The sequence below is a fragment of the Tamandua tetradactyla genome, chromosome 11 (genome assembly GCF_023851605.1).
Source record: "Tamandua tetradactyla isolate mTamTet1 chromosome 11, mTamTet1.pri, whole genome shotgun sequence".
In the NCBI taxonomy this organism is placed as follows: Eukaryota; Metazoa; Chordata; class Mammalia; order Pilosa; family Myrmecophagidae; genus Tamandua; species Tamandua tetradactyla.
In genome coordinates, this window is record NC_135337.1 from 82,364,306 (window position 1) to 82,377,000 (window position 12,695).

The 12,695-nt window shown below is 58.3% G+C and overlaps 1 protein-coding gene across 1 annotated transcript; it reads right to left on the minus strand.

Annotated features, from left to right (window-relative positions):
• Window positions 1–247: 247 nt before the first annotated feature.
• BSG (basigin (Ok blood group)) lies at window positions 248–8,127 on the minus strand. Its single transcript, XM_077121430.1, has 8 exons — window positions 7,971–8,127; window positions 2,564–2,723; window positions 2,047–2,129; window positions 1,795–1,931; window positions 1,439–1,715; window positions 1,254–1,278; window positions 1,058–1,126; window positions 248–854 (listed from the first exon to the last, which is right to left on the minus strand). The coding sequence occupies exons 1-7, from the start codon at window positions 8,035–8,037 to the stop codon at window positions 1,060–1,062; spliced, it is 816 nt and encodes a 271-aa protein (XP_076977545.1). The 5' UTR covers window positions 8,038–8,127; the 3' UTR covers window positions 248–854; window positions 1,058–1,059.
• Between the last annotated feature and the right edge of the window lie 4,568 nt (window positions 8,128–12,695).

The window sequence follows — 12,695 nt, forward strand, 5'->3', positions numbered from 1 at the left end:
TGTGCTCACAGGTGCAGTGCTTTGGCCAGATCTGTGCTGCAGGTCAGGTCTGGAGAGACCAGGAGAGCAATGTGCTCACTGCCTTGGTGGGGGGGGCTGCCTGTCCTGCCTTGCCCAGAGGAGCTGAACAGATCTGGGGGTCCTGGCCCAACTTCTCTGAACAGAGACCCACCTGCTAATCCCCCAATCCCTCACCAAGCCCTTGGCACGGCCTGGAACCTTGGGTGGGCACACATGGACAGAGAGGGAGGCTGGAGTCAGTCTTTATTGTTGAAGGGGGAGGGGAAGGAGGCAGGGAAGGTCCCCCATGTATCCTCGATATCCAGACAGGGGCCTGGAGCCCAGCAGTTGGGTAGGGGCTTGGTGGTAGTCCCAACGGGGGCTTAGGGTTCCCAGGAAGCAGTGAGGGACCCCAAGGTGGGTGCATGCAGCCAGGGAGGCTGGGAGTCCCAGGTCCACCTCAGGAGACCTGCAGCCTCAGGGGAAACAAGGGGCAGCTCAGGTCCCAGACAGCATGGACTTCAGACAGGCAGGGCCGGGGGCCTCGCAGGGGCAAGGAGGGCTGCCCTGGGGGACCTGGCAGGCAGGGCTGATGGACGGGCTGGAGGAGGGGCTCCCGACCCCCAGGGCTCATGAAATGTTCGATAAGGAAAAAAGAATCCTAGGGAACAGAATTCTATAGGTAGAAAACCCTGATTTAGTTTGAAAAAGGGAAGGGAGGATGTGATTTGGATCTACAGCGTGGCTTGCTCTTGCTGGGTGGGTTTTCCTTAGAGGTGAGGGTGGGCTCCTGTGGTCAGCAGGACAGGCTTGTGCTGGACATGGACACACAGGCCGGGCTCACAGGGAGCCACCTGGAGGGCGTGGGAAGGGAGGGCAGCCTCAGACGCAGCTCGGCCCGCCTTCCTCCCCCCGTCCCCGCCGCACCCCCCACCCTGCCCCCAGCTGGGGGAGGCGACCATGCTCTGGGGCCGTCATAACTGAGCAGCCCCAGCCAGAAACTGAGCACCTCAGGGTGCCCAGGCGCAGGGAGGCAGGGGCGTGGCCGGGCCCTCACCCTCAGCTGGAGTTCCTCTGGCGGACATGCTGGCTGCTCTTGTCGTTCACGTGGTGCCCGCTGCTCTTCCTGGGGGCAGGAGGGGCTCTCTCAGCAGACAGCGCCAGCCCGAGGGGAAGCCCCCCCATCTCCCGAGGGGCAGCACATCATCTAAAGGCCCCGCTCCCCGCACCCCCGGGGCCAGGCTGGCACTTACAGTGGAGCGGAGCCGGGGTCGTCATCTGTGGGGGCGGCCGGCGTGGGCGCAGGGGAGAGACAGTGTCAGGGCGGCGTGGCCCCCGCCCTCTGGCCCCCCAGCACCCAGCCCCGGTGCTCCCGGCAACCCCCAGCCCTCCAGGCCGTGGTGCCCCCAGGCCCCGTCCACCCTGGGGAGCGGCTCACCGTCCAGGACCTCGTCGGGCTTCCGGCGCTTCTCGTAGATGAAGATGACGGTGACAAGCACAAGCACCTCGGCCACGATGCCCAGGAAGGGCCAGAGAGCGGCCAGATGGCTGCGCACGCGCAGGGTGATACTGGCAGAGGCAGTGCCCTCTGTGCTCGTGCCGTTGCACACGTACTTGCCGGGGTCTGTCTTCATGTCCAGCCGGTGGATGTGCAGCTCTGAGCGTGTCTCCGAGGATGACACAAAGAACTTGTCCTCAGAGCCGTTCACAATGACCTGGGAGGGCGGGGGGCTGGAGCACAAGGTGCCATCGCAGAGCCCACCCCCACACCCCGGGCAGCCGCAGGGGTCCCACCTGCTCCTGCATGTCGCTCAGCTTGTACCAGACCCACTCGGTGACGGGGGGCACCGAGTCCGACTTGCACTTGAGGACCACGGCCTCCCCCTCGGTGGCATGCTCCGATTTCTTCACAGCCGTCACCCTGGGGGGACCTGGCAGGATTCCCACATGGGGCCCCTGGGGCCAGTCTGTCCCACAAGGCCCAAGGGGACGGAGAGCCTCGGGGATGGGAACCCCCAGCCCCCCAGGCCTGCCCAAAGGGCTCACCTTTGACCCGGATCTCAGCCCTGCCTAGCGGCTCTGGAAGGAAGACACAAGAATAATGGCCCGACCTGTCCTCTCGGTCCACCCTGCAACCAGACGTGGTGGGGGTCTTCATGGGAGACCCTACAGGGCGGGAGGGCTTCTCCAAGTGCCTCACCCACTCCCACATCCTAGCAAAGGGGGCTGGGGGAGGCAAGGACACACCTCCAGCTTGCCTGGACCCTCGCCAGGCATCGAGCATTCTGTAGAAGCCAGCGTCTGCTAGACGAGGCTCCCACGCCCGGCCACCCCATGCTGCACCTCCGACCCCGGGAACTGCCTTCCTGAGTGAAGCCAAGAGGGGCTCTAGGCCCATGGATCGGATGGAGGAGCAGGAGCTGAACTCGAGGATGTCGAGAGAGCCCAGGGTTGGGGGAGAACAGGGATGGGAAGGCATCTGGGGTTGGGGAAAAGCCTGGGGGTGGGGGGAGAACTGGGATGGGGACCACACCAGCCCCGCCCCTCCCCAGCCTGGACGTACTCATACTCGGTCCGCAGGCCGGGCAGCATGTCCTCCACGACCACTTTGCCCCCTCTCAGCCAGCGGTGGCCCTCGATCTTGCTGACGTTGTGGCTCAGGGTGCAGGTGAGGCGGGTCTTGGTGCTGCTCACGTCCTCTATGAGCGTGGCGATTTCCATCCCTGCAGGCACCACAGATGCATGAGCCGGGGTGGGGCTTGGGGGACGCCCCGACCTGCCACCTGCCCCAGAGCCCCAGGTGGCCCCTTTCAGGTTTCTTTTGACCGACCCACTACCCTGCTCATAAACAGGGCTGCCCGGGCCCTAAGACTGGGCTACCCTTCCAGCATCTCCCTGGACAGCTACACTTGGCCCTCCTCACCATGTCCTGAAACAAGGGCCCGCCGTCCACCCTCCAGGCCGGCTCGGTGCCAAACCCCCCAACCCCATCTGCGAAGGTGCCACTACCGGCTGTACCCCCAATGGAACGCCTTTTCAGAGGTGCCTTCTTCTCGGCCCCACTAATGCAAGACCCACCCACGCCCGCAGGGCTGAGGAAGGGGCTCTCAGCCATGCTGGGGCAGCCAGGGTCCTCCATCCAATCCCAAACAGCACATCTCAAACCATTAAGAAGTTCTCTTTAGGAACTGAAATTGGAGAATCATTCAGAATTACAAGTTGAGAAGATGGAGGTCTGGACTGAGCCTTCTTGGGCTTGAGGGTGACACTTGGCACCTCCCTGGGGACTGCACAACAGACTGACAGATAGACAGACACCACAACCTGCTGGAGCGGCGATTGACAGGGGGCCGGGCAAGCAACAGGCAATGAGTGGAGACTGGGCAGGAGGAGACCGACAGTATGGAGGGCCCCCAGCCCGGGTTCAGCAACAACGGGCAGAGCACACACCCAGCAGGCCCACTCACACCAGTCCCCCCGAAAGAGGGCTGAGGTGAGGAGGGACACCACAGCCAGGGACATGGCGAGGGTGTTGGCTACGGTTGGGGTTGCTGCTGCCTGGCACCTACAAGTACTGGTATCCTCAGGAGAGAGGCCAGGGATGGAGAGGGGCTGGCTGTGGCTGCCGGCAGGTGGCGTGGAGGCAGATGTGCCCCGGCCAGGCACCGTGCCTGAGCTGGGAGCAGGTGGCAGTGGAACCACTCACAGGGCAACTCATGCTGCCCCCACTCCCCACCCTGGCTCCTCAGGGACAACAGCACCTCTGCAAAGTTGGCTGCCACGCAGAGAGCTGTGAGTGCCACTGGTAGCTCAAGAGGGAGAAAAAACTGGGACAAACTGCAGAACCACTGGCTCTCTGTGGCCCTCAGCCCCAGCCCAGGCTCCCCTTCTGCAAGGCCCTGCCCGTGGGACCCTTGCAGAGATGACACCCAGAGCTGTCTGCAACGAGCTTGCTTTTTCTTTCAGCTTTTGGAAGAAGCCCAAGGCACAATGTCAGGCAAGGGAAGCAGATTCTAAGATTGTACGTGAGCGGTCTGCGCCAGGAAAGGCAGCTGCTGTGCCAGAGGAGCAGCTAGGAAGCCATGTGGGAGGGGACCGGTGGCTCCAAGCAGGGGGGTTCTAAGGTGTCCTAGCTGTGGAAGTTAAGGAAGCATGAAAGGAATATCTGTTAAGGAGCAGGTAGCAGCACTGAGGGCACTGACTGGTGTCCTTCCTGCCCCCGGAATGGTTTCTTGTTGGGCAAAACCATACTTGGGCACCGGAGGGACAGGGTGGGACAGGGGCTGCCTGTCAGGGCCCACCTACCCCAGATAACTTGGTTCCACAAGGCTACGCCCAGTGCCCCACCCTGAAGGAAAACACCTTGAGCAGAGGAAAAGCCCTTTCCCAGTTCCACAGGGCACCCACAGCCTTGCATGCAGCCCCATCCCCAAGGACAGGTCAGGCTAACTGCCAGGAAAATGAAAGCACAGATCCCAAACCTCAAAACCTAAGGGGGCAGGACACCACTATCTAGGAAACACCCTCAGGAAGTGTCTGAAAAACAAACACCAAGGGAGGCCTGAGAACACGCCCCACCCACGCCCAGCCAGCCCCCTGGCAGCTCCTCCTGATTGGCATTTCTAGTCTCCAGTCCTAGAGAAAGAGATGCCCCGTGGCCAGGATGAGTGGGAAGGGGCTTCCGGGACAGGGCCCGGCTGCCCCCTCACCTCTGACCACTGCTGGTCCTTTCTTTAAAAGGGGACAGAAGGTCTCGAACTCTAAACTGGCAAAGGAAGAAGCAAAAGCCAAATGCCCCGGCTCTGATGGTCCAAGGAGACCCTTCATGGTAGTGCTTGCTCCCAGCCGTTCCAGACCACCGAGTGGCCCAGCCAGTGGCCAGGGGGAGGGCAGGGAGCACACACGTCCTCTTGCCAACAGGGCACCTCTCCCCAGGAGACACTTTGTAGCACCTTCCCCAAAACGCCTCACAACATGGAGTCACAGTGCACACGCACACACGCATATACACACACACACAAGCTCCACCTGAGTCCTGGGAGCCGGACTTGCCCCTGCCTCTCCGACCATCTGCTCTGGAGAAGGCCTGGGGACTGGGACACTTCTGCCACCCACCAGAGGTGGGGACTAGAATGGATCAGCGGGCAGCTCACTGGGCCCTCACCCTTTCAGAAGAGCTCTTTCCATCAAAAGACCACCCCCTGTGACCTAAATCTCTCAGGAGGAATCACAATTTCCTGGCGATTACAAAACCAGCAAGCTACGTGTGGAGACCGCGGTGAGTCAGGACTTGGGGGTGGGGGGGGGCGGAGGTGGCCGTCAGGACGGAGAGCCCCTCCCACAGGCTCAGCCCTGGGCCCCGTGGCACTTGATCTGCTTCACCCAGGGGACTCGAGGAGAAGTCAGAGCTTCAGCTATGACTCCCTGGCATGGGGGCCCCAAGGAGAAGGGTCACCCACCCTCACCCAAGTATCTGAGGGTGCCAGGGTCCTTCTCTGTGAACTGCCTGCATGGCTGTGTCTGTCATATATTCTCGATGGGGGGGGGGATGTCACTCCCAAGGGAACAAAAATGGCTATAGGGAACAAACAGATCATAGAGTCAAGATTCTCCAGTGTCATCCTGTGCCAACCTTATGAGGTTAGTTTCCTTGAAGGGCGATCAGGAAAGTACTCAAAAGGTTCCCCCAGGGGGCTGTGGCATGGAGGCTCCATGGGGGCTGGGGCCCTGGATAGGAAAGGAAGGCGCCTGGTGCTCCTGGCAGCCTTAGAAAGTCAGAGCTTGGCTCTGGCCACGTGACCTGGAGCCCACGTTCTCAAGTAAAGTCACCTTCGTCTAAAAACAGCCACTCCCCACCTCCCAGCCGGGCTGGGGCACAGGGCCAGGCAGGGCCTCCACAGATGAGCCCGGGCAGGGCCTGCGCTGCAGGAAATGCCGGACGTGGCCCGTGGCCTCCCCATCAACGGCGCTGCGACCTGCCGTGGCCCCTCACCGCTTTCACCTGTCGCTCACAGGTGACTTGCCAGCCCCCAGGGACCAGCCAGAAAAGGCTCGTGCTGGGCAGGACAACAGGATGCTGAGTGGCCCCCTGAATCCCCCTAAGCGAGCAAGGCCTCCAATTCTCTCAGAGGACACAGGGGTGTCCTGTGCAGAGAAACGCCTGGACCAGCTGTCCTGCACAAGGTGCAGCTGGGAAAGGTGGATCCTGCTGCTACACACACACGCTGGGAAGACCCTGGGGCCAGAGTTAGGGCTCTGCTCAGCAGAGAGGGCCAAGGCCCTGTGCCTACCTTATCTGAGACCGGATAAGCGGCAGACTGCAGCCGTCAAGGCCCGGTGCCAATCTCCTGTACTACCTGGCCGGCGGCCCCTATCTGAGGCCCACAGTCGGCCAGACAGGCCCAGCCCAGCAGGTTCCCCCAGATGGCTGCTCTGGGGGGAGGGAGACAGGCAGATGGAGCTCTACAAGTGGGTCAGGGGCACCTGTGAAGCCCCCAAAGATGCAGCCCTTGCCCCACCCTTGGCCCAAGTGCGTGTGCCTCTGGCTCAGGACTGATGCCACAACTCGTGGGGGGTTCAGTGTCTGCAGCTCCTGCCCCTCCAAAACAAGAGCTTCAGACTTCTTGTTCTGCCCTTGTCCCCAACTTTAAACAGACACTGCATATATTTAACCCACAACCAAACAGTGAAGAAACCATCTCTCTATCTGCCTTGCTTTCCTCTAGGAGAAATACACCCCGTTTCTCCGGAACCATTCGCTGTGCCACCCCTGCAGACTGCCCACTTCAGTGAGCAGCGCTGGGCCCTAGTGCTCACTCCTGATCGGCCACAAGCGAGGTGACCTCGCTATGACCTTGTAACATCCCCTCCCCTCAGGGGTCTCAGTTTCCCGCCTGTAAAATGAGGGGTGGACTGGATTCCATCTCAGTCTGTGCCCTGCCAATCAGAATCATACAGGGCGGTGCAGGCACGCGATAGAAAGGGCAGTTCCCACCTCGGCAGAAGACCCGTGAGCCTCACGAGGGCCTGAGTGCTGGGCAAGTGCCAAGGGGCAGGTGCACACCCAAAGCTGGCGTGGCCCACAGAGCCGGCCCTCCTGCGACTAGTAAGCACCAGAGCCCAGGTTCTAGTGAGCCAGGACCTCGGGAGGAGCACAGTAGGGCGCGCTGCTCCAACACTTTCCAGGCAGGGTGGACCGTCCCGGAGGTCCCACATCGAGTCTACTCCTAGACCCCCTAAAGGAAAATGGTCAGGGAAGAGGGAATTGGCCAGGCACCAGACCAGCCTCGGACTCTTGGTTCCAGTCCAACGGAGACCCATAAGGTCCCCAGCCTGGGGGTTTGGGTCTCTAGATGGAAGTAGCAAGGACAGGTGGCTGTCCCCCCATGCCTTCAGCCAGTGGTCAGGTCACCACAGCCAGGGGACCCCTAAGGCCACCTCTGAGCTCAGGGACCACCTCCAACACTGCCCTGTTAGTAACCACTCCAAGGCAGGAGGCTTCACCTCCAACTGTGGTTAGGAACCCCCTCAGAACCCCCACCCAATATCAGCAGCCTCACCCCATCATCACCTCAACAGCAATTCCCTAGTGTCCCTAGAGTTGGGGGCTCCACTATCTCAGCCTCGCACATATCAGGAGCTCCAAGGTGACCTCCCAACCCCGGATTTCGCCTCCAGGCGCCTCCCCCCAACCCCGGAACTTCACCTCCAGGCATCCACCCCAGCCCCCTCCCCAAACCAGGGGGCTTCACCTCCAGGCGTGGACCCCAACCCCGGGGCTTCATCTTCAAGCGGGGAACCTAAACTCGGGGCTTCACCTCCGGGCATCCCCCCAACCCCGGGACTTCACCTCTAGGCGCGGCCTCGACGCGGCCCCTCGAGTCTCCCCCAACCCCGGGGCTCTCTCCCCCGCCCAGGGCGGCCTCCATTCCCGGCCCACCCTGGCCCCGCAATCCCGGCCCAGTGCTCACGAGGATCGGAGGCGCCCCGGACTCCCAGCAGCGCGGCCGCGAGCACCACGAGCAGCGTCGCCGCCATATCTCCTTCTCACCCGCCGCAGCCACCACAAACCGCGCCGCCGCCCGCGGCCGCTATAAAAACCGGCGGAGGCGGCCGGGCGCGCGCGCGCAGAGCGACGTCTCGGTGGAGGGCGCGCGCGCAGGGCACGCAAGACACTCCGGGCGCCCCGCCTGCGCACGCGCGCAGATACATGTACGCATGCGCGGGCTCGGACGGACAAGAGCTACGGAAGCCGGGCCGGGGTTGAGGTGTGGCACGTGACCTGGTAGGCCGTGGCCCGGTGGTTTGGATTTGCCTCAGTTTCCCCTCCGGCTACTGGAGCGTTTGTCTGTCCTTACCTCCTTATGTTAAGTCAGGCGGTAGGGACCCTCTGTCAGTAAATCTGATCTGTCCCTGGGGTGGGGCTACCACTTCAAGTAAACACCCACGGCGGCTAAGGATGTACTTCCTACGCAACATGCTGACCAGTTACACAAAAACAAGTACTTGTCATTTATCCACGATTCATATTTAACCCTTTCTCCTTTCATCTGGCGACCCAAACATGGGGTTCTCAACAGATGCATAGACAAGGTACAAGATAATCGCCAGTAGGGGTATGTGTCGAGTGGGGTGCTGTCACCTTCCTGCCGTGGATTTAAGCAAGCACAAGCAACCAAAGCATAAGCACGAAAAGCACAAGCAACCAAAGAAAAACTAGATAAGTTGCATTTCATCAAAATTTAAAAGTTTTGTTCTTCAACGGGCTCGTCAGACGGAGAAGATAAGGCACAGAATGGGAGGAAATATTAGCCAATCACAGAACTGACGACGGATTTGTATCTACTCAACAACGACAATCCATTGAAAGTTTGGGCAAAAGAGGGGTGATGGTTTGAAGCTGCATGTACCCTAGAAGCACATGTCCCTTCCTGTATGTGTGAGCTCATTGGACCTTTGGAGGAGGCCACTTCAACTAAGGCGAGATCAAACCAGGTTGCCCTAAATTCACTGACTGGTGTCCTTATAAAAATAAGGGAAGAGACCCAGAGGCAAAGGGTGAGGAGACGGCCTTATGAAGAACAGGCAGAGATTGGGGTGCCGCAGCCACAAGCTGACAATGCCTGGAGCCCCCAGAATCTGGAAGAGGCACGCAGAGACCCTGCCCTGGAGCCTTTGGAGGAGCGTGGCCCTGCCCAGACCTGGGTCTTGGACTTCGGCCTCCAGCACTGTGAGCAAGGACGTTTCTGTTGTTTTAAGCCGCCCAGTTTATGCTGCTTTGTTACCATAGCCTCAGGAAACTAGGACAGGCGCTTTGAAGCGTCCAAAGCCACCAATCCAAAGCCCCCACCCTGGCACCCATCCCAGTTTGAAAAGGCCACACGGAGGGGGGAGGGGGTTGGGAATCTGAGCTACGTGCAGAACGAGGGCGGGCGGAAGAGGAGGCCTGGAGGCTTCAGAGGCCCTCCACGGTGGTAAACAAGCCCCTCCCGGCAGGGAAGGAATTCCTGCCCCTCTAGCCTCCTGGGAAAGTTCAGGGCTCCCCTGGCCCCTTGGGAATGAAGCCTTTGTTCACCAGCAGAAGCTGCCCCTTCCAGAAGCCCCCAGGCCAAGCCCAAGGACCCCCCTACTCCATGGATCCCAGTTCTGCTCATCCCAGCCCCTGGGAGGAGTGACCAGATTTTGCACATGAAGATACAGAATTCCCAGTTACGTTGGAATCTCAGGTGATGGTCATTTTTAGTTGAAGCACTCTTTGGGGCATACTTCTACTAAAAAAAAAAGGATCTGTCGTTTTTCTGAAATTCCAGTGTAGCCAGCCATCTGGCTACAGCAGCCCCCGCTTTGCCCCACTTTGTCTCATTTCTGTCCTTGGGCTTGTTGATCACACGTGTGGACAGATGGACTGCGCGTCGTGTTCCTATCTGTACACCGTAGGTGCCCACTCCTGAGCTGTGGGTGAGCCCTTCTCCCTGACTCCCCATCCCCCGCATTGGGGGTGGGGGTGGGGGATTGCCCTGGAGTGGGGTGTGGGCATTGCCTTTGGGTTGGCAGCGGTGTCACGCCTTTGGGTCAGCGGTGGGCGTTCTCCTTGAGAAAGACAGGATGGGCCAAATGTCTGGCATGGACCCTCAGCTTCACCAAGGCCCTGTGGTGGAGGCAGGGGAGGGTCTTTGGGGCAGTGGGTGGGGAGAGGCTCCCTGGGGAGGGGCAGGGAAGACTGCTGGCAATTTCCCTGGGTTTTCCCAGGAGCCCTCCTGTGAAGTTTTGGCAGAAGCAGCTGCCCTCTTGCTTTAGTTCAGTCCCAAACACCCCATAATATTTGATCTCTTCCGCATTTTGGCCGCGTGCTCTCTGATCCCCTCTTCACCTGACAGTGGTTTTTCAGTCTTTCCAGAGAGTGAGTAGGAAGGTAATTTCTCCACCTACCGTGACCGTTTTGTGGTTCTGGTTGATAGTTTAGAGCGGTTTTGGTGATAGTTTAGAGCAGGTCCTTTTAGCTCTGCAGGTGGTTCTTTGGAATGCTGTGGACATGGGGGTCACCGTCACCTTTGGGAAACCCTCTGTCTGGCCTCTTGCATGTTGGAACCTTTGGATTTCCTGGTATCGTGGTTTCACAGCCCAACTTGTGGATGTCTCCCCTAGTGGAGTGCTAGGAGGACTGTTTTTCTATTAAAAAAAAAACAACTTTTTAAATTGTGTAATATAACATATATACAAAGCAAATGAAAAAAAAAGCAATAGTTTTCAAAGCACTCTTCAACAAGTAGTTACAGGACAGATGTCAGAGTTTCTCATGGGCTACCCTACCATCCTCTCATTTTTCCTTCTAGCTGCTCCAAAACATAGGAGGCTAGAAAGAGTAATATATATTTTTTTACCATCACAATCAACTTTTTCCCCTTTTTTTGTGAAAAATAACATCTGTACGAAAAAGCAGTAAATTTCAAAGCACAGCACAGTTGGTTAGAGAACAGATTTCAGAGTTTGGTATGGGTTACAATTCTACAATTTTATGTTTCTACTTCTAGTTGCTCTAAGATGCTGGAGACTAAAAGAAATATCAATATAATGATTCAGCACTCGTGCTTATTTGTTAAACCCTAACTTTTTGTGTAACTCTACCATTACTTTTGATATTTCTCCCCTCTTTAGGGGTAGTTGGGCTAGGTCCATTCTAACTTTTTCATGTTGGAAGGGGCTGTCAGTAATATGGGGTAGGGGGATGGAACTAGCTGAGAGGCTGGGCCTTCTAGGTTTCAGGACTTACCTGGTCCAGGGACCCATCTGGAGGTTGTAGGTTTCTGGAAAGTTACCCTAGTGCATGAAACCTTTGTAGAATCCTGTATAATGCCCTAGGTGTTCTTTAGGATTGGCTGGAATGGTTTTGGTTGGGGTTTGGCAAGTTATGATAGGTAGTAGTGTCTCACTGAAGCTTGCATAAGAGTGATCTCCAGAGTAGCCTCTTGACTCTATTGGAACTCTCAGCCACTGATACTTTATTAGTTACACTCCTTTTCCCCTTTTGGTCAGAATGGCATTGTTGATCCCATGGTGCCAGGGCCAGGCTCATCGCTGGGAGTCATGTCCCACGCTACCAAGGAGACTTTCATCCCAGGTGTCATGTCCCACATAGATGGACTTTTTTTGTTTTTGTTTTCAATTTTTTATTTTGACAAGCCCTCAGATTCAGGATGGACAGTTGTAAGGATGGACGGCCACAGGTGACCTCTCCCCTGGATTCACCAACTGCAACACTTTGCCATCTTTGCTCATTCTCTCTCACTTATCACTCCCATTTTCATTCCAGAACCTTCTGGCAGAAAGTCACAGATATTGCCATCCTTTGACCCTAAACACAGTGTGTGGCTCCTAATATACCCGCCAACGGCCACCAAAGCCGAGGAAGGAAGCACTCCTGTGGCCCTTGTACAGGTGTTGACCTTTCCAGAAGCTCTGGCCCCTCCTTTCGGGGGCAGGGTCCACCCCACTGTCTGCCCGTGGGTTGTCCACTGTCCCAGGGCGCCCCCAGGGATATGGAGAGGAATATGGACTTCACCTCCCTGGGCCTCAGGGTCCCCTTCAGGCAACCAGGAGCTCAGTGGCCGGCAGCAGATGCCTGTGCCAGCTGAACGGAGCCCTGCAAAATTCGCATCCCCCCAGAACTGTCTAATGTAACCTTATTTAAAAATACGGTCATCACAATGGAAATTAGGTCACAAGGAGGTCATATTGGAGGAGGACGGGCCCTTAGGAAAAAGGAACATTTGGACAGAGCTCAGGTGGGAGAAGCCCTGGGTGGCCCCCAGGTACTGGAGAGATCCAAGGTCTGTGGTTGGCGGTGTCGCCCGCCCTCGCCCTCGAGGCCTCAGAACTGCACAGCCAGGAAAGCTGCTCAGCCTGGAGGGGCCCCAGGAGGCAAGGGGACAAAATGCAACACGTTCTGGGCCGAGGGAGGCTGCCTGGGGACGGGGAGGGGGAAGGAAGCTGCCTGGTCAGGAGCTTTGTTGATGACAAGCTGTGACAGAAGGTCCCAGAATCAACCACTGCATGGGGCCCAGAGGTGTCCATTCTGCCACCCGGAACTTCGGTCAACCCAAAGCTGTTCTGAGATGCAGAGCAAAGGACAAGGAAACTTCAGCCGTCTAAGAAAAAAGGAGATCTTTTTCCACCCCGTCCCTCCCCTCTACCTTTCC